The 22,596-nt window shown below is 38.6% G+C and overlaps 1 protein-coding gene across 1 annotated transcript in view; it reads right to left on the bottom strand.

Annotated features, from left to right (window-relative positions):
• katnb1 (katanin p80 (WD repeat containing) subunit B 1) overlaps window positions 1-22,596 on the bottom strand; it is a 79,507-nt gene that overhangs the window by 41,834 nt on the left and 15,077 nt on the right. The window contains exons 5-10 of the mRNA XM_072547714.1: window positions 17,503-17,544; window positions 16,233-16,316; window positions 15,257-15,372; window positions 13,772-13,843; window positions 11,669-11,819; window positions 6,454-6,641 (exon numbers count right to left, since the gene is read on the bottom strand). Of these exons, the coding sequence (XP_072403815.1) occupies window positions 6,454-6,641; window positions 11,669-11,819; window positions 13,772-13,843; window positions 15,257-15,372; window positions 16,233-16,316; window positions 17,503-17,544 (653 nt within the window). The remainder of the gene's footprint in view (window positions 1-6,453; window positions 6,642-11,668; window positions 11,820-13,771; window positions 13,844-15,256; window positions 15,373-16,232; window positions 16,317-17,502; window positions 17,545-22,596) is intronic.

Raw genomic sequence — 22,596 nt, 5'->3', positions numbered from 1 at the left:
AACTGCTGAACTGACAATGTAAGCAGAAATAAATAAGTACAATTTGACATTTTTTTGTGGGGGATTGGGTAGTCTGTTAATTAGTAAGAGTACCAGCCCAATAGAGAGGGATGACCCAAGTTCAGGATACCACATTGTAGAAGGCACTTGGACAGAAATGAGAAATAATAAAGTTGAAATAATTTGTTTCCCATAACAGTAACCAGATAAGAGGACAGAGGATAAAGAAAGCAGTAATGGGAGCTGTTAAAAAAGTATGGTAATAATCATGAGGAATGATAGGAGATGTTTATATAGTGTTTGTGGGATAGTTTTTAGAACAGTATACTTAAGGAGCTAACCAGAAAGCAAGCTACAGTAGACATAGCATTGTGCAACATGGTTAATGATTTCAGTGATAATGTACTTAGGTAACAGTGAACATAAGAGGTTAGATTTTACATTCAGTTTGAGGGAGAGAAACAAGTATTCTAAACTTAAGAAAGGATAAACTTGAGGACACAGAAGTAGAGCTAGCTGAAGTGAATTTACAAGTTAGGTTAAGGGATAGGTAATAGAGATACAGTGACACACATTTGAGGGAATATTTCACAGTACACAAAATAGATACAGTCCAAAGAGAAATAGAAATACTGAGGTAAGGACCCACCATCCTTGGTGAACTAAAAACATTAAAGATCATATCAAACTCGAAGAAAAAGCACAGTTTTGAGAGAGGATGGGTGGTAGATGACAAGGGTGAACAAAACACAAAAAGCAAACAATAACAAAGATGAACAAGGAGAGAAAAAAGTTAAGATAATCTAGCCATAAATGTAAGAGCTTCTGTTGATATCTAAACAAAAAAGCAAATTGAGCTTTAGTCCTGTACAGAATGAGTCTGGAGATTAACAAAAGAAAATAAGGTGATGACGGATGAACTGAAGAAATCAGGAAATGTCAGAGAGAGGGGGGAGCTCAAGAAAATTATAAACCACCAAAAAGTGATACTGAGCAAATTACTGGAGCTGCAGGTTGACAAGATCTCAGCCTTCATAATCTTCATCCTTAGTATTAGAACTGTACTGGTGGCGCGGAGAGTGGGGGGGGGGGGGGGGGTTAGAAAGAAACAGATATGCTAATAATCAGGCCCCACTACTTGACAAAATGGCCATTTGGTACTACTATCCAGAATAAAATGAAATTCCACCAGACTTATTCAATAAACTCAAAATAATTTGTCTAGTATAACAAAACCTATTTTAAAACAAAGTTAAAAATCACACAACACCAGATTATAGTCCAACAGGTTTAATTGGAAGCACACTAACTTTCGAAGCGATGCTCCTTCATCAGGTGATTGTGGAGGGCTCGATCGTAACAGAATTTATAGCAAAAATTTGCAGTGTGATGTAACTGAAATTATACATTGAAAAATTGATTGTCTGTTAAGCCTTTCTTCTGTTAGAATACAGTGATAGTTTCACTTCCTTCATGCGTAAATCACAAAACCCTTTTTTGTTTAAAAGTTGCATTCTCAGATTAGCTGTTGACAATGATGATAGCTAGACAATATGTTGAAGATGTTAACCCCCTGTGTTCTCTGTCTATGACCTGATGTTTAGATTGTTATCTCACTTTTTAGATTAGAATCAGAGTTTTACATAAATTCATGCAGTTTTTGAGCTCAAAGTTCTACATGAATGTATGCTGCTTTTGAGCAAAGTGCAATGTAACTCTGCAAGTACAAATTCACCACATAAAATATATGTGTGCATGTGGGCCTTTGTCTGTGTGTGTGTGTCTGTCTGGGGTGGGGGTTGTGAGTGTGAGAAAGTGTGTGTGTGTGTGTGTGTGTGTGTGTGTGTGTGTGTGTAGTGAGTGCAGAGTGTCTTAAGTCTGTGAGGGGGGCGTGAATGTGTGTGTGTGTGGGAATGTGTGTGTGTGTGTGGGAATGTGTGTGTGTGTGTGTGGGAATGTGTGTGTGTGTGGGAATGTGTGTAGTGCAATGGTGATCACCTGTAATGTGACATAAAATAAGTGACAAACACTTAATATCTAAAATATAATGCAGAATTAGAACTATTGTCCCCCTTTTAAACCCAAACAAACGTATGCACTCATAGGACAGCAATGATTCTGCAGAGATGATATTTTACAAAAAAATGGAATGCAACTGGTTATCAACCAATGATCGATGAAAGGGAAGGTAGAAGTTGATGACTCCTTGCAGTTCCCAAGCTTTTTGTTAACAAACTCGAATCACCAACAGTGATTTACTAATGAACATCTTTTAAATAGAAGTTTCAGTTTGACTGATAATCAAGCTGGTTCCAGGTTTTTGGAAAGCGATATCTCAGCTTCTCAGAGTTTGCAAGGGAGTAAAAATACTGAGGAGAGAAAAAAAAAAGGAGATCCTGCAACCTTACAAACTTTACCTTTGGTTCTCCTTCTCAAGCTCTCTAGATGTTTCAAACAGAAGCCAACCAGCAAGAATTAGCACATAGGCAGGTGTGTCAGCAATTACAGGCAATCTAACCTTTTTATTCCAGAAAATGTCCCACCAACTCAATTTGCTCCAGTTCTTCACATTGTCCAGAAATGCTTGTATTCCCAACACCAGATTCTTTTAAAAGAAATTGCTATTGAGATAGTTCATGCATTTTTAAAAAATTTTCCAGCATTCCCTAAATTCAGGGTAGGTTCCAATGGATTGAAAATGAACTAATATAGTTCCTACATTTGAAAAAGGGATGGTTAACAGAAAATGGAAAACCATAGGTCAAATAGCTTAACATGTCTCATAGGGAAAATGCTGTAAGCTATTGTTAAAGATTGTAAAGACATAGAGATGGGTTAGCTTCTGCTTTGCAAGATGTAATGAGTTGTGTGTTACAGGGATCACTGCTGGAACTTTAAAAAAATTTATGTAAATTACTTTGATGGAGGGACTAAAGGCAAGGTTGTGAAATTTGTTACTGATCCAAAGACAGATAAGAAAGTTGTGAAGAGGACATATGGATAGGTTAAATGAGTGGAAGGTCTAGCAAATGGAATATAACATGGGAAAGTGTATAATTGTAAATTGGCTGGAAGAATTTAAAAATCTTATATAAAAGGTGAGAGTTTGCAGAGGGATGTGGATTTCCTATTGTACAAATTGCAAAAGGTTGGTATGTAAGTACTGCAAATAATTAGGAGTTAATAGAATGCTATTGTTTGAGGAAGGTTGAATGTAGAATCGCAGAATTGCTATGGTGCAGAAGGAAGCCATTCGTAACATTGTGGTTGTGCCAAGTCTTCAAGTAAGCATCAATACCAAGATCCAAGCTTTTGCTTTTGTTCCATACCCTTACACTATTTCTATCTAAATAATCATCCAATATTCTCTTGAATGCCTCAATTGAACATGCCTCAACCAAATTTCTAGGCAGTACATTCCATCCGCCATCTACTCACTGTGAGAATCTCATCACCCTTGCCTCTTTTCCATGGCAATTTAATCTATGCCAAGTTGTTATTCTTCCTTTTTGGAGTGGGAACTTCTCCCCATCTACTCTATCCAAGCTGAGCATGATTTTGAAAACCCCCAATTCTCAGTCGTCTTCTTTCTAGAACAGACTCAAATTCTTCGATCTAAAGCAAAAGTAGATATAAATCTATGACTGTCCAACCTTTTCTCAAAAAGACAACACACACACACACACGAGGTATTACTCCAGTAAACCTCTCCTTCAGTCAGACAGAGCACCAAGTCAGATCACATTTGGAGTCCTGTGTTTAATATTGACCTGATTTATTATTGTCACATCCACAGAGATAGTGAAAAGTATTGTTTTGCATGCTATGCAAACAAATCATACCTTATGTGAGTATATCAGGGTAAAAGAACAGAATATATTATTAAAGCCACAAAGAAGGTGTAGAGAAAAATCAATTCTAATATACGAAGGTCCATTCATAAGTCTGAATACAGCAGAGAAGATGATGTTCTTGAATTTGTTGGTATGTGTTTTTAAACTTTTGAACCTTCTGCCCATTGGAAGAGGGTGGAAGAGAGAATTACCAGAGTGGGAGGAGTCTGATTACATTGGTTGCTTTTCCCAAAGCACTGGGAAGTGCAGACAGTCAACAGAAGGAAGGCTAAATTTTATGACAGACTGGGCTGTGTTCACAACTTTGTAATTTCTTGCAGTCTTGGCCAAATCAGTTGTCAAACCAAGCTGTAATTTATCCATAGTGCATACATAAAAATTGCAAAGGACATTCCAAATTTCCTTAGCCTTCTGAGTAAGGAGAAGCATTGTCATGCTTTTTTGACTGTAGTGTCGATGTGGATGGACCAGGACAGATCGTTGGTGATATCTACTCTAAGGAACTTGAAACTCTCAACCACCTCGACCTTAGCATCATTGATACAGACTAGGGCATGTCCTCTACTCCCTGAAATTGATAACCAGCTCCTTCATTCAGGGAAGAGATTGTTGTCTTTATACCATACTATTAAGCTTTCCATCTCTTTCCTCTAGTCTGCCTCATCATTGTTTCAGATTGTTTTTTTTTAAAGGGAGATGTATATGTATTGAAAGCAGTTCACAGATTTACTGAACTAATACCTATAATAGGTTGGTTGCCTTCTGCGGAAAGGTTGGATGCACTACTTTTATATCGACTGAATTTTAAAGTGTAAAGGTATGACTGAAACAGAAGATTCTGAGCTGTCAGGATAGGCTAAATGTGGAAAATACTCCTGTGGGAGAATCTAGAACTAAAGATCATTGTCTAAAAGCAAGGTATTTAAGATTTTTTTCCTCTCAGAGAGTCATGAATTTTTGGAATTCTGCTTCCACCATCTATTGAGGAACAGAGTTTTTGAATAATTTTAAGGCGGATACGTACAGCTTCTTGATAGCAAGGAAGCAAAAGGTTATCAATGGTGTGCAGGAAAATGAACTAATGAACTATAGCTAGATTAGCTATAATGGTAGAGCAGTCTAGAGTGACCTGTTCTTGCTCCTAATTTGAATGTTCACCGATATTTCTTGTCCCATTTGTAGTAAAATGCAATATTAACTGCATAAAGTTCTGAAGAGGTGTCGCTGCACACAAAATGTTAACTCTTTTTCTCTCCACCAGATGCTGCCAGACCTACTGAGTTCTCCAGCAAAATTTGTTTTTGTTTGTTTCAGATCTCCATTTGCAGTTTTTTTTGTTTTATTACATAAAGCTTGTATAATGTGCTCATTTGAATAATGAAAAACTCTTGCAGCTTGTAGAACTCATTTTAAGGTACTTCATACCATAAACAATTTCAGGTCCATTTGTGAAGTAGTAGTTGAAAGCAAACTGAAGTGCTTAATGGGATGTAGGCTCTGGGCACATTGAACAACTTCCTCTATGTTGGTGCAAATTATAGAAATTCTATATTCTACTTATATTCTATGTTCTATGTTCACATTCTATGTTCTACTTATAGATTTCTCTACAATATAGACAGAGTCTCAGATAGATTTAGTTTAGGGTCAGTGTGAATGCAAAAGTTAGTTCTGGACACACTATCACAGCTAAAATAAAATCAATATAGCATATTTTGTTGAACTGCAATAAGACATAGATGAGCCTAAATGAGGGAGTTGGGGCAAAAAGTAAACTTTATTTAAATATAAAGTGGTACAAGGCTGCAGATTGACTAACAGTTGTTAATTGAAGTAAAGCTTGTCAATTTTCAGCAGCTTGGATAAGTGGTTGAAGGAAAGAAGAATAATGGGGAACTTTAACAGATTAGGTACAAGGGATCAAAACTTGTTAGTGTTGCTGTTTATCTCCAACACTGACTAGTTAGGTCCAATGACCACTTGGTGTGTTGCAACTTCCAAATATAAACAAACGCATACCATAGCAAGTGATTTTAGATGTACAAATTGCAGATTAATTATAAACAAGCTGACAGAGGAGTGGTACACCACAATTAACAAGATTAACTCAAGATACTGAAATGCCATGGGTGCTGGCTAAGTGTTGAACTGAAGTCAAAATTAACCTGCTTGTGGTGCGATTCAGATGCAACTCTAGTCTCAGAATAAAAGACAAAATTGTGACAATGAAAGTGTTGTCAGACACAAACTCTTGCTGAAATGCTCAGTATAAAGGGAAAGGAAAGCAGAAATGCAGATGCACTTTTCTTTAAGACTCACAGAAGAGTCCTTTTGGGCTTTCAAGGAACTTGCGCAAAGCTAAACCATTGACTGGTATAGGAACAACAGACAAAACAACACAAAAGAAGCCTAGAAATGAACAATCTGAAGTTGCAATGATCCAGCAAAATTTGTTTTTGTTTCAGATCTCCATTCGCAGTTTTTTTTTATCTTATTACACAAAACTTGTATAATGTGCTCATTTGAATAATGAAAAACTCTTGCAGCTTGTAGAACTCATTATACTTTTGCCTCTCAACTGAACAAAAAGTAGTTGTACCTTTGTGGCCTACTGCAGGTAGTTAGTGGTCTCTCATAGTTGCGTCTGAGCACTGCTCCTTTTGTCACCGGTAGATTGTACAGTTTTTCATCCTCAACTACACCTTGGACAATAGAACCAGTCTTCTTCACACGATTCAGATCCACTACAAATGTCGAGACCGTCACCTGACTGAATGAAGCTCCAATCTATTATGTAAACAAAACATCAAATTAATTGGAACAGAACTCATGCAGTAAACTGTAGAGGAGGGCGCGTGACTTTTTTGCATGAGACCTTCTCAATATCTAAACCATCTGAGGCATTGTAATAGTACAAGGAGGACCATGGAAGCTCCATTGAGGTTAATGCCTAATGCATCCCAGACAGTCATATAACAAACCTACCAGGGAGGCCATGGTTCCTCATGTGCCTCTGTTACAAAATCTTGCCCACATATTTATCAAAGGGAAGGCTGGACCTTCCATTCCCTCTTTATCTATCACTTGCCTTTTTCCCTGTGGGCCTCCAAACTTGTTCACTTGAATGGAACTACTCAATCGGCCTCTATTATATTCTCAGGCAGTGCTTTCCAGATGTCAAACCCTTACTGCAAAAAGAAATTCCCTACGCTACCACTGTTCCTCTTACAAATTTGCAACTGTGTGGAGTTTGCACGTTCTCCCCGTGTCTGCGTGGGTTTCCTCCGGGTGCTCCGGTTTCCTCCCACACTCCAAAGATGTGCAGGTCAGGTGAATTGGCCATGCTAAATTGCCCGTAGTGTTAGGTAAGGGGTAGATGTAGATGTACATGTAGGGGTATGGGTGGGTTACGCTTCGGCGGGGCGGTGTGGACTTGTTGGGCCGAAGGGCCTGTTTCCACACTGTAAGTAATCTATAAAAAAAAAAAAAAAATTACCTCAAATTGTTGTCCTTTGTTTCTCTTTCCCCTATGACTGTCCATTTTAAATATCGCTATAAAATCTCATATGAAGAATCGTACCAAACTCAATGTTCACTATTTCTCTCAGATGCTGTCAACCTTAGTTTCTCAGCACTTTCTGTTTTTATCTCTGTTTTCTAGCATCTATTGTAACGTGACTTTACTCTTCTCAATGTTTCTTTCTGCAAGATCAACCCTGTTTCTGCAATCAATCTAGGTAATTGAAGTACCTAATCTCTGGAATAACTATCATGACTTTTTTTCTGCCCCTTTTTAAATGTCTTGACTTCATTTGTAAAGTGTCATGCCCAAAACCAACTACAATAGCTCACATGAGGCTGAAGTTGCCAAACATGTGTTTTATAACAGACTTATTTTAAAGCACTGCAACGGAGTCATATCCTCTGCAAGTATAACTCTAACTGAATTGTCCTCTGGAACCAAATCAAGATTGGCCTGTTCATTCTCACCCTGACTGTATCCAAGAGATTGTTGGATGATGGATTAAGACACTGTATCAGTACAGAGATGGTCTTGCTGACTGCAATATGAGTAAAAGCTCATCTTGGGGATTGAATATCACACAAAAGTTGAAGAACTATTTGACTCAGTCTCGGACAGTTGCCAGGGAAAGGGTTGCAATTAATAGTGAGGTTGCAGGGTTTGTAGTCAAGATGAAAGAAAATAGTTTCAATCTTCCCGATACCAAAAAAAAAGTCTGATAATATAATAGAGACAGTGGCGTATATCAAGGCAGGTTGTGGTGAGGTTGTCGTTAATTATCTGGAAACTGACATGTTTTGGATGACGTTGCTGAAAGGCAACATGCCCGTGAGAAATAGTGGCTGCAAGGAGAATGCAGTGATCAACTGTGTCAGACCAGGTCTTCATCTCAACCTTTCTTTCTGTAGCCCATTAAAACTTTTCTTCTTTCTCACAATGGCCATTTCCCTGCTTTGACCTTTACCTCTGCTCCCTTAAGGTCAAAGGATATGGGCATGAATGGATATCAGGTACAAATAGCTTAGCCATTCACAATATGGCTGGACCACAAAGTATTGTTTTTGTCTACAAAAATAAATTTCCATCCCAGGAGTGCAAAGCCAACCACTGGTTTCATTTCTTTCCTGCAAGCCATCCCCCTCAAACAACTTTCTCCAGTCTTCTCCAATGACAGGTGACAGATGTTCAGGGATTTCTGTCATTAGGATTGAGACCATCTGCATTTATCACCTGCCCAAGTTCACCTGGTGAAACTTTATTTTTGAATCACCTATGGCCAACTCAATTTGCTTTTCACACTTTTACTCCTATATTAACTTGCCCACAAGACCAACCTTTTTTTTTGGATTTATTTCCATTAAAGTATAAAACCCTCAATTTCCTTTCTTGACTCCTTCAAATTTGCCACTAATGCCTTAATTTTAAAAAAAACTTGTGAATCCTCTATTCTTGTAAAGTATCACCTCATCTTGACCTTTCCTTTTTTACTTCAACAACCATGAACTTTTTTGCCTCCCAAATTAACGTCCATGTTTGAATCACTCAAATAAGGTTTCGAAGCCCATTACAGTTCCAAATCTTTTTGGAACTGTACCAAAGCTTTTATTGAAGTATAAATGAAATCCTAAGTGACTGTAAAAGTTAAACTATCCTCCCTCATCCCTCTCAACATACCTTTAGTTTCTGAAACTGTGGATTACATCATCTTTCTTGGAACCACCCATTTCTCACTAACATGCTGTTCTTTGGCAACATCCAAAACATGTCAGTTTCATGTGTAGTGTTGAAACCAGTAGTTGGCTTTGCACTCCTGGGATGGAAATTTATTTTTGTAGACACTAGCTCCATCTTGCCACCATGTATCTTGATCCCTCCACCATCACCATATCATCAGATAGAAAATTTATCCGACACTGGAGAGACTGAAATCATTATCCAGGTCCCAACCATAACTCCACTCCTTCACTATGGATTGCAACACTCTCTGTGGCAACTAAAACTGAATCAGACTGTTTATCAATCTCTGTGATATTCAACCCCAGGATCAGCTTTCAATCACACTGCCATACAGTCACCAAGACCAACTACTGCCACCTTTAATAATATCTAGCTCTGCCTAGGCCTGAGCTCATGTAATGGTCAAACCCTCATCCATGCCTTTGTCACTACCACATTCAGGTATTTGAACGCAATCCTAGCTGGCCTCCCAAAATATATCCTCTTCAAATGGAAATAATTCAAAATGCATCAGCATTGTCTTAATGCTCAAACAATATTCACCCATCATCGTCATAAAACTGTACAGCACAGAAATGACTCTTCGATCCAACTCGTCCATGCCAATCATCAGTCATGGTTACTGACCTATTTTGGCTTCTGGCTAACAATGGCTCGAGTTTAAAATTCTCATTGTAGTTTCCAAATCACTCCACAACTTTGCCTCTTCTTTGTTTGGAAGGTAATGGGACGAGAGGACAACACAACGGGCACACTTTAATTTCAACTTTTAAGCACCTTTGATTTTAGCTGCACCACCACTAGTAACTACTTTCAGCAGTATAGACCCAAGCTCTGGAATACCCTCCCTGAACTTCTGCATCTCAGATTTCTCCTTGAAGAGACTCTTTACCTATCCAGCTGGACAAGTTTTTGATCACCTGTTCAAAAATATAGTTATGTCTTACAGCATCCCTCAGACTTGCATCGGAACGCTTTATTACAGAAAGGTAGTACACCAATTCTGATCTCCCTGCTACAGAAAGGATATTGTGAAACTCGAAAGCGTTCAGTAAAGATATACAAGGATGTTGCCAGGGTTGAAGGGCTTAAGTTATAGGAAAAGGTTGAATAGGCTGGGGCTATTTTCTTTGGAGCATCAGAGGCTAAGGGGTGACCTTATAGAGGTTTTGATAGGGTAAATTGACAAGGTCTTTTCTGTGGGGTCAGGGAGTCCAAAACTAGGGTGCATGGATTTAGGGGGAGAGGGGAAAGATTTCAAAGGGACCCAAGGGCCAACTTTTTCATGCAGAGGGTGGTACATGCATGGAATAAGCTGCCAGAGGAAGTGGTGGAGGCTAGTACAATTGCACCTGGATAGGTATGTGAATAGGAAGGGCTTGGAGGGATACAGACTGGGTGCTGGCAGGTGGGACTAGATTGGGTTGACATGTCTGGTTGGCATGAACGAGTTGGACGAAAAGGGCTGTTGCTGTGCTTGTACGTCTCTATGACACTATTGACAAGTTGTTATTAAGGGAGGCACTTTGGCCAGAGTATGTGAAGAATTTCCCATGGAAACAAATACAAACTAAACACAAAGATTCAACTAATTTGTAATCCAGAGAATTAGTTCTACGATTATATGTTAATGCCTCTACTTTTCATCTTTTACATTTCTTTCTACTTTGACATGTTATGAAGGCGTAAGGTGCACTGTACCTTTAAGAGTTAAAATCTAGCCAGGACTTAGAGAAGCACACAGTACTGGAAAATTTAAATTATAAATTTGGTTGAACAGCTAGATTAGCTGGGTTGCCTGGAGACAAAAGAAACAAATTCGAATTTTGCCAGTTTAAATTATGCCCCAAAATACCAAACACCAATCAAGTTTGAATTTGGTATTTTGACAATATTAACACCAATGAAACAGTCCGATGTTTTGGGGTATAAAACTGAAAAGATCTGAAGTTGGAGGAGAACTGCCAAAAGACCAACAGATATAGGCTGCAAGTCAGAACTGCCTGACAGATACTTGTCTGGAGAAGTTTGCACAGAGGAGAAAATATGAACACTCAACTGGAGAGCAAATCTACAGAGGAAGATACAAAGAGAAGATTCGACAGCTGACTGGTTTTGAAATTTGAATAATTTTGGAAAATTTTAATCGGGAGTTTAATCGGACGAGCATTGTAGAAGGGGGAGGTAAAAGATAGGTTAGAGAAAGGAGTTTTAAATAGTTGTCAATTAATTATTCTCTGTTAGACTTTAAAAAATAAAATTGTTACTTTTTACTTTAAATAGTGACTTTTGGGAATAGTTCCTTGCCTCAAAGTTTCACAGATTACTGCATGGAATAAATCTTTTCGAAGTTGCTGGTTGAAATCGTCGGGTGGGCTAGGGGGTGGTTACCAGTGTTGTAATACACAGTTGTGCAATTTCCTCTTGGCATCATAATTCTTATTAATATCAACATACACTGCCAGTATTCCTCATAAGAAATTTCATTACTTAAGGATTAAGGTTTCTCTGGGCAGTTCCCACAGCTCAATTCACATGCATGTACTATACATACCAATTGATTGGAACAGATGGCAAGGTCTGCTGCTCTACCCCAGTTAACTTGCAGTACATCAAAACAGCGGGGAGGTTCCCAGCCATAAACATGCATAGAATCTTGAGAACCACTATAGAGACAACACCCATCTGGGTTGAATAAGATGCACCTTAAAAAAAGGGAGAGTGAGAAAAGAAATATATTAGCTGAAGAACAGTTTCCTCAACTGAAACTCATTTCAATCCATCTAATTATTTCAAAGATGGGATCAATTTCATGACATTTCACTGAAAGTGATGACAAATAGTGCGATTTATTGTATTCTCTCCAATTAGTCAGAAAGGACATGGTGTTTAAAATAGACACTCAACCAACAGAAGAGAGCACCCTATACTAAAGCATACTTTCATCTATCACACTCGGTCACATAGATCTGGCAAGTTGGAGGCTGAACCTGAAAGAAGTTACCCTTTCTTAGCTGGTGCAAAGGGAAGACATTACAATGACTTAATTGGCCCTGGGCTAGGAATGTGGAAGAAGGGGGAAAAAAAATTAACAAGGTCCCAAGCACAAAGCTCCACTGAAAAGCTCATGTGTACAATCATAAGGATTGGAACAATCTTGCCTGAGCTATCACCCCTCAAAATAGATTACCAAACAGAGCCATGTAGGTAGAGTGCAATCACTTGAACAAGACTCTGGCAGGATGCTGGAATCCATGTAGCACAAATCACTATCTTCAGAAGGAGGGAAGTGGTAAACAGCAAGCAAATATATTTAAGCCATCAGAACCGGTTATTCTTTACTGGAAAACGGCAGGCTAAAACTGCAACAACAAGCAGCATATACTATAGCAAAATTATCAGGTTGGCTACATAACAGAGAGAAGACTGAAGCCATTATCTCTAGTCCCTACCATAGACTCTACTCCCTCACCACTGGGGAAACAATGGCATAGTGGTAATGCTAGTAGTAACGCAGAACCCATGCAGATACTCTGGGGAATCCCACCAATGCATCTGGTGAAATTTAAATCCAGACCAATAAATTTGGTATGTAAAAGCTAGACAGTGTTAAAAATCCATCTCATCCACTAATGTCCTTTATGGAAGGAAACCTGCGAACTGGCTAATATGTCACTCCAGACTCTAGCTGGGAGGTTGATTCTCAGCAATGGCCTAGCAACCACTAAAGGGAAAATAGGGATAGGCAGTAAATGATTGTCTTGCCAGCAATTTCCAAATTGACCTTTTTTTCCATTATGCATTCATTCAATCTCATGACCCTCAGATTATTGGACTAAGAAAATGTAATTTTTCTTATGACCCTTGTAAAAGCTGATACTAGTTACAGTTCCTAAAATCCTCAAAATCAAATCTTGATCCTGAGGTTAATGATTCAATTTCACTTTAAATAGATAAATACTAATGAAACTAAGCATTGACAAAGTCTTAAAACCTTATGTTGGACAACAACGAAGGAAGAAACACATATCTTGCACTGCTGAAAGTGTTAGATAATTAACAAGTATTATTTACTGTTAGTGGTTTTTACTTCAATTCCACTGCTATAATTTTTTTTAGGTTTTACTTGGACCCAAATCTAGCACATATTTCAACCCTTTGGAAATGTTACCATTTAAAAATCAACACCATGACATTTGGTTTGAAATGTTGGTGTAAAAATTCAGCTGTTTATGAAAGATGTGGAAATCTGAAATAGAAACAGAAAATGCCAGACCTACTCAGATAAAACAATGTCTATGAGACAGAAACAGCCATTAGTTTAGTTCAATTATCTTCTGATATGAAGGTTAGCATCCTGAGTTGTTTCTCTATTTCTTTCTCCACAGGTGTTGACTAACTTAACTGTTTCTAGCATCTTGTTTGATTGTATACTTTCATGGTTTATTTGTGATATGGACACGTTATCACCATTCCACAAAATATTAACTTCCAAATGCAAAAACACCACCGCTTCAAAATTAAGCGTGACTGTCAAGTAGTGTTTGCAGCCACTACCCATCTCCTGTGACATATACGCATTCACTGTTCCCGAGAAAACATCAAGCTGCAATGCCATTTGTTAACACACCAATCTTGTCATTAAAGCCCCTCATACCTGACAGGAGTGCTCTCCACTTCTGTGCAGCTCACCATTTTAAACTTTTCTAGATCCCAAAACTTTATCGTTCTGAAAATATGAAGGAAAACAAGGAATAAGTCCTTGTAGGACTTCAATTTAAAGTACAATCTAACTTTCTAACCATTATTGCATCCACGTGCAAACTAACGTTCGATTTGATGAGTCAAGAGAACTATTTTTGATGAATTTTCGAGTTTCAATTTTACAACACAGCTGTTAAAAAAAGAGGCTAATAGGTTATTTCTGCAATGACTTTTCTTGTTTTCCTGGTTCATTGCTTTAATTAAACTTACTGATTATGGTTATAACAAATTATTCATAAATTCCATTATTTAGTAAGTGAAGAAATAGTTAAAGCTTACTAGCTAACAGATAAACTCAGAACTTCACAGATTCCACTTAAAAATGGAGTCAACAGCACACTGGTTACTTTCTAGCCAAGTCCATTTCTACCGGTGTTGTGATGTCTGAATTGGACCCATATTAATCTTAAAATGAATGAATCTCACCGATTAACCCGGGCCAGTCTATTTTCAACAAGATACTTGCAAAACAAAAAAAAAGGGTAAAATACCTCATAAGACAATCTGATATCAAGGGAATAGCAAGTGGATTTCTTGGAGACAATTTTAAACCAACAAAATAATATGATGTCCTTCTCAGCCTCGGAGTTCCAAATCAACTTACAGCAGCTTTCATTCATATACCACCCAAGTCATGGACATGAAAATATGTTGAGTGCTAAGACTGTTGCAATGCAGAAAACACAGCAGCCACTTTGCACAACTGAGTCCCATAAAAGACAGTATGTTCATGAAAAGACAAAATGCTTTGGTGATATTAATTGAAAATTACACTTCGACAAAGACACCAGGAGATCTGCCTTTCTTGAAAATGGCATCAACTGGACTTTTTGTCCACCTGACACGTTATACATAGATTTGGCTTACTGTCTTGTCTTGAACATGACACCTGTAACATTGCAATAACACTACACTATTTTATGATTTGGAATTGAACTAATGACTTTCTTACTCAGGAGGAGGTGAGAATCCTAACAACAGAGATGCAACTAACATTATATATAGAGAACATCTAGACGGAATAAAGTATCAGAAGTAAATCAGTCAATGGGAGATAAACAGAAGTTTTCTAGAGGCTTAAATTCAGTTATTTGCTGATTACAACTCTGTACCTTTTGCCTTTCTACTTTCAAAACATATCATGTTTTGATAATATACAGAAACTCAACATGCATAAAGTTATACCGGAACTTTATTTTTGGCAACAGTTCAATTTAAATAGATAAGAGCATACTTTGAACACAATTTATCACTATCATCATGAGTAAGCACATTTTGAAAATGTCCACGAAGCTGAAGAATTTAAAATTAAACCCTATTGCTATTGATCGAAATTATAGGCACAATAATGTAATCTCAAAGCAGCAATTGATCTGACCTGTCTGAGCTTCCTGAAGCCAGCAGATATTCATTGGGGTGGAACTCCACAATGTTTACAGGTCCAGTGTGATCTGTGAACTCTGTTAGAATTTTTGCCGCTGACAAATCCCACAGCTAAGTATATTTAAAAAAACGAAAATACAATGATAGTAATTCCTTCCATCTTTGGGTATTTACATATAAGTCAGATAAATTTCATTACTATTGTTTTTCATTGGTAGGAAGCAAACCTATTTGGCAATTCAAGCTTTGGCTAGTTTTAACTCACTGTAAAACTAAACACATTGATGCACCTTCATGCCTTAAATGTAGAAGTATGACATTAATGAATATTTTAAAAATTGCACGAGACAAATGTTTTCACCACTGACAACTTTTTCCACCTAGATATTAAGCACAAGTAACAAACACATTCAAAGCACAAACATTGGGGAATACAGATTAAAAACTCCAACTGTACTGCCACTGATAGTACCACATACAGGGGAGGGGAAAGTTCAGGGGAGCATTCTTATTTTTGAAAAATCCTATTATTTACTAGGCATTTTAGAGGAATGCAAATTTATAATTGCCACCTTTCATTTTTTCCTCAATTTCAGGAACTGGGCATGAAAAAAAAACTTGTTTTTTTTAAATAAAAATAAAAGGTCATTATCAAGATCTGCCACATTCTTATTTTGAACTGTCACCTCAATACAACAATCACTCAACAGAAATCATTTTTATTTACAATTTGCCATGGAAAACAGCTTGTACTGAGAATTTCAAGTTATATCAATTTGAATTTCTAAAAACTTGGCTTTATTGAACAGCAGGACAATTAAAATGGAAGTTATTCACAAATTATACACACTTTCTTGAAGTCGATACATAAATTATTCAGCTAAATGCAATAAGCCAATAATTTACGGATGCTGCAATTACAACAAAAATGACATTACCAAACCCTCCTGTAAGGTTCTCTATAAAAATACCTTGACCGTGTTATCATCCCCTGCAGACGCAATCCAACGCCCATCAGGGCTGAATCTTAAACAACGCACAGCATTTGTGTGACCCTACAAAGAATGGAGAAAATTTTAAATGAAGTACATTCTATATCACTTTGCAGTCTAACCTGACTGTAGGGCCTAAGGCTCCTATGCTTGGCCCTAAAATATGCCCAGTCTAATTCAGATTGCCTGGAAGAGACAATGCTTCAGAAATTTAAACTATAGGTAAAGTAATCTGTCTCATATTACTATTTTAAAGGAAACAAATGAATGGTAGGATGCTATCGTCAAGCCAAATGCATAGTGTTGTGTACAAACGCTGATCTAGCTATATAGGCTTTACATCCCAAATATTGGCAGACCATATCAAACAATTGACTGTCTGATTAGATTAAATCCCCTACAGTGTGGAAACAGGCCCTTCAGCCCAACAGATCCACACCGACCCTCCGAAGAGTAACCCTTTTCCCTCTGACTAATGCACCTAATTAACAATTTAAGCATGGCCAATTCACCTAACCTGCACATCTTTGGACTGTGGGAGGAAACCGGAGCACCCAGAGGAAACCCACGCAGACACGGGGAGAATGTGCAAACTCCACACAGTCACCCAAGGTTGGAATCGAATCCGGGACCCTGGTGCTGTGAGGCAACAGTGCTAACCACTCAGCCACCCTGCCGCCAAGTTCTGTAGCAGTCAGTGTGCTGTCTGTGCTCAACCAACTCATGCTCGCGCAACTAACTACAGAGACTAGAATACTAGAGATGAAGATAAGCACATTAAATCTTTTAACCCACTGCCATGCCTAGCTGCTGAAAAGGACCACCTACAGAGAGATATACAGCACAAAAACACACCCTTCGGTCCATCTTGTCAATGCAGACTAGATATCCTAAGTAGACCTAGTCCTATTTGCCAGCATTTGGCTCATATCCCTCTAAACCCTTCCTATTCATATACCCATCCAAATGCCTTTTAAATACATAGGCATTGTTATTGTTTGGATGCAAGTAATCTACATATAAAATTAGAATATTACACATTTACAGGACATCATAGAACATTAGCCATTTAAGGCATTTTCCCTTATTGACATGACTTCACTGACTAACTCTCAGTGTAGTACTTCATTCAGATTTTCTCTTTAGTTGAAGTTTATCATAGCTCAACTTGTAGGTCCTTTTTTTTAAAAACCATCTGAAGAAATACTGCTATATTATTGATTTGATTAAAATCATTTATTTCTCTCACCTTGTAGGTCATTACACAACCTTTTCTTCGAATGTCCCACAACTAGAAATGGAAACGGATCAGAATTAATAATATGCAGTCACGTCTATTTTACTTTATGTAATTTTCTGTATCTAAAACAGGCTGTGGGAAAAGTGGGATGGAGTGACAACACCAAAGTATAAAGCAGCACAGAAGAACACGACAGTTCATTGCAAAGTCAGCAGGGAACAGCAATAATACAGAAGGACACAAATCAGCGGAGAGTGCAAGCATTCACTATGAGATGAGCTGAAAAGAGCAAGAGCAAAGTGGAACATACATTAGATCAGGATAGGGAAAGCCTCACTGTCACTGTGACAGTGGCACCATGGTGGCTCAGTGGTTAGCACTGCTACTTCACAGCTTCAGGGACCCAGGTTCGAGTCCAGCCTCTGGTAACTGTGTGGAGTTTGCACATTCTTATGTGGATTTCCTCCGCTGTGGTTTCCTCCCACTATCCAAAGATGTGCAGGTTAGGTGAATTGGCTAAGCTAAATTGCCCATAGTATTCAGGGATGTGTAACATTAGATGCATTAGTCAGGGGTAAATGTAGAGTAATAGGGCAGGAGGAAAGGGTTACTCTTCGGAGGGTCAAAGAGTGGACTGGTTGGGCCGAAGGACCTTTTAAGGCACTGTAGGAATTCTATAAATAAAAAAAAGGAAGTCGCAAGAACGCAATGAGAAAGGTATAAACCAGAAAACAGTGTGTTAATTCATAGTTTAAATTTTGAAAGAAAAATCAAACGAGACATCACAGAAGCTACTGAATGATTCCTTATTTATTGGTATTCTTTATTTATCTTGTCTAATTTAGGGAATAAACAGGTGAGTTTTTGTTTTAAGATTTATATAACCAGTACATGCTTTAAGCATTATAACAGCTTATCAGCAGTGGTGAGGCTTCTTAGTTCTGGTAACGTTTAGTAGAAGCAACAAAATTTATGAGCAGTAACAAAGTTATTAATCTTTAGTAAAATCACAGGGATGCTCCAACGTCCCGGGTGCACATCCTACACTTGGAGAGAACTCCAGGACCCTAAATGTACAACAGGGAAAAAAGGTTCTTTGGTCCAACTTGTCCATGCCGACTAGATGTCCTAAACTGATCTAGCCCCATTTGGGCTAAATACCCCTCAGCCTCCCTCTTCTAGTCTAGACAACCATTTGTGCAAGTAGTGTAATCAGTTGTAGTATTGTGAGCAGCAGCAGCTTAACAGTAAGCAGAAAGAGAGGGAATAATAACCAAGACAGTCTAAAAGAAACAGACAAGCAGTGCAGGTGTGAATGCATACCACTTTTCAACCAGTACTCAGTTCTGAATACTGATCTATGATGATTCCTTTGTCAGAGCCAGGTACATAGCACCACAGTAGTAGTTATAACAGTGACTTTAATCATCAAATATAGACTGAATTAGTAGTCATAGAGCAATGAGAGTTCCCATTGCATTCAGACAAATTTGACAACAATCTATCTTCAGTCCAATAAGGAAGGAAGGCACTCCTAGACCTGGTTTTTGAAAATGAAAAAGTGGCAAAAGGTTCAAATGCCAGTAAGGGAACAATTAACAGACAATGATCATAGTGTCACAATGATTGGGCTTGAAAAAGGACAAAGAACAATCCAAAGTAAAAATAATTAACCATTGAAAGCCAACTTCAATGGGATAAAAATGCATCTAGGCCAAATAAGTTGGGAGTCAAAGGTTGACAGGAGAAAAAATATCAGAATAACGGGTTACCTCAAATGAGAGATAGTTCGGCATAGCAAAGGCATATTTCCTCGAATGGGAAGTGCAGAACATAAAAACTAGAAGACACTGGATGGCAAAAAAGATAGAAATTATGATCAGGAAGAAAAATGCAACAGATACAGATGTCAAGCAGAAAATACAGTTAGACTGAATATGGGAAGCATTTAAGGAGTGGGGTGAGGGGGCAAGTAAAAATCAAATAAGATGATAAGAAAGATGAATGGAAAGGTACAGAGGCAGCCAATACAAAGAGAACCTACAGTAAAAGGGTGCTAAAAAGAGGTCAACTCAGGAAAATGGAATTTGTGCATAAAAGCTGGGGGCATAGTACAGGTATTAAAGTAATACTTTGCATTAGTCTTCACTAAGGAAGATTATGATTAGGGAGAGTTGTTGAACAAAGAGACTTTAGTGCAGGTTCATAGTTCCTTGAAAGTAGAGTCGCAGGTAGATTGGATAGTGAAGAAGGCGTTTAGTATGGTTTTCTTTATTGGTTAGAGCATCAAGCATAGGAATTGGGAGGTCATATTGCAGCTGTACAGAAGATTGGTAGGCCACTTTTGGAATATTACGAGCAATTCTGGTCTCCTTCCTATCAGACAGATGTTGTGAAACTTGAAAGGGTTCAGAAAAGATCTAATAGGATGTTACCAGGATTGGAGGATTTGAGCTATAGGGAGAGGCGTCTGTGTTCCCTCAAGTATCGGAGGCTGATGGGTGACCTTATAGAGGTTTATAAAATCATGAGGGTCATGGATAAGGTAAATAGACAAGGTTGTTTCCCTGGAGTGGGGAGTCGAGAACTAGAGAGCATAGGTTCAGAGTGACAGGGGAAAGATATAAAAAGGATCTAAGAGGCAACCTTTTCACACAGAGGATGGTGCATGCATGGAATAAGCTGCCAGAGGAAGTGGTGGAGGCTGGTACATTTGCATTTAAAGGCATCTGGATGGATATATCAATAGGAAGGGTTTAGAGGGATATGGGCCAAGTGCAGGCAAATGGGACAAGATTAGATTAGGAGATCTAGTTGGTATGGATGAGTTGGATCAAAGGGTCTGTTTCCGTGCTACACATCTCTATGATTACAAGACACTGGAGAGTGCCGATGAGAACAATGTTAATGTGATACGCATTGACTTTCAAAAGGCATGTGATAAAGTGCGGCACAACAGCCTTGTGGGCAAAGCTTTCACTCATGGAATAGAAGGGAAAGTAGCAAATTTTATACAAAATTGACCGAGTGACAAGAAACAGTGTAGTGATCAGTGGATGCATTTCAGGCTTGAACAAGGTTTGTAGGGGAATTTGCCCATGTCAGTGTTGGTAACCTACCCAACACATGTTAATTACCTAGACCTTGCAAAGGATGCAAAACAAAAGCATTGTAAACGGAGGAAGATGGTGCAAAACTTCAAAAGCATATTAACTGTATAGCCTTCTCAGTTTGTCAGTCAGTATCACTGTGAAACAAACTGAATGGAGCGAGCAGCTCGTGCTTCTGAAATAGCATGAGAGAGTAAGGCAGCAGCATCATAAAAAGTATACAAGAACAGTAACAACAGCTTCACTAAAAGTAGAAGAGGCAGTGGAGACATCAGCTTCTCAAACAACGAAAGCAGGCCAGCAGACTGAAACATAACAACGAAGTTGCATGAAAAGGACAGTGACAGAGGGATGTAAAAACCAGCAGCAGGGAGTTCCTTCAACTTGTTACTTCCTGTAAGAGCCAAAGTGTGACATTGCAGCAAAATGAATAGGTAATTGGTAGAAATATTTCCTATTTTTCAACTGGCCAACTGGTTTAAATCAGAAGACATTATTACAGCTGAGAGTACATTTTAGAAAGTTATCACGAAAATATATAGCACTCGAATTAATTGAACAGAAGATAGTCGATATGTTACAGCGGAATGATGTGGAATCTTGCAGATGCCGGTGCAATCCATAGTGACCACATCTATAGGTGTTGTCTGCTCAAATGGCTTCAGTTCAGATTTGATGAGCTGGAATCTGAGCTGCAAACATTGCAATGGTGAGGATTGAGTTGTGCCAAAATACTGTGTTTCAGGAGGCAGTCACACTCCTTAGATTGATTACATTAAATTTGGTAGATGGTCTGGGACAGTAGATGTGACTGTATTGAAGCAGGTAAGGGAAGCCAGAATTTAACTTTGGAAGAGCATCGGCCAATGCTCTTATCAAATAGAGATGAGGCTTTGCTCCTAAAATAAGTCCACAAACGCTAGTATACCATCACTAAGTCAGCCTTTGTTTGCACATGCATAGTACATGTCACTGACCCAGCTAATTCAGAGCTGGCTCCTAGATTGAGCAGAACCCTTGATATACCTGCTTATATCTGTCAGCCAGGACTCCCTGATTAGAGCAGGTTCACAACTCCAGGGAGGGAACTCATATTCTGAGGTCCACCTGGATAACCTTGTTCCGATCACTACATCCCTCCTCTAAGTATAGGGACATAGGCCCATTATTTTTCCCACAGCTTCTCCAGGGGCATTTTCACATCAAGTCCAGCTCTTCCACTTCTGCCTTGGATACTGGCAGCATACGTCATATCTTTTGCCTGGCGCACCATGGTCAAAAATCATCGTCTTCAAGTGGTAACAGCATTAAGGCTGCAACATTTTATCACATTCTCAGAGGTGTCTTCAACGCTGGGCTGAGGGAGAGAATCCACAGGTTCTGACAGCCTTGCTGGATGTTCTGAGGGGCCGGATATGTTTTGTGCTTGCCCAGTTTGCAGCTTTCATGTAGTCCACATGTTTGTTCAGCACTGCCTCTTCTCTCCGAACTTTGTATGACATGTGATCTGCTCTGATCTCACACTGACTGTGCCTTTTATCCATGCCAATTCCATGGCTTTGACAACATTCATTGTCTCCACAAATAAACTGCATCTCTCACTGAAAGGAGCTTTGGCTTTCCTGATATCGTTCCACCCTACCCCTCCAGGTTGGGAAGATCAGGTTTAACCTGTTACAGAGTCTTCTCCTCATTAGCAACTCTAATGTCTATCTCTATAGTTGCATGAGGTGTGGGTCCTATAATTAAACAGGAACTGGGACAATTTAATATCAGGTGAGGCTGCAGGCTGTTCCTTTAAGCCTCCCTTCAAAGTACTGACTGCTCTTTCCACCAGACCATCAAATGATGGATAGTATAGAGCTGTCCTTAGATGCCAAATGCCATTCAACTTTAGAAAATACTTGAATTCCCTACTGATAAATGATGACCTGTTGTCTGAGGGTATCACAGCTACAGAAGCTTCCATTGTCGAAGAAGATCTGCCTACAGA

The sequence above is a fragment of the Chiloscyllium punctatum genome, chromosome 26 (assembly GCF_047496795.1).
Source record: "Chiloscyllium punctatum isolate Juve2018m chromosome 26, sChiPun1.3, whole genome shotgun sequence".
Lineage (NCBI taxonomy): Eukaryota > Metazoa > Chordata > Chondrichthyes > Orectolobiformes > Hemiscylliidae > Chiloscyllium > Chiloscyllium punctatum.
Note: the sequence above shows the minus strand (reverse complement) of the source record. Positions and strands in the feature narration are given on the sequence as shown.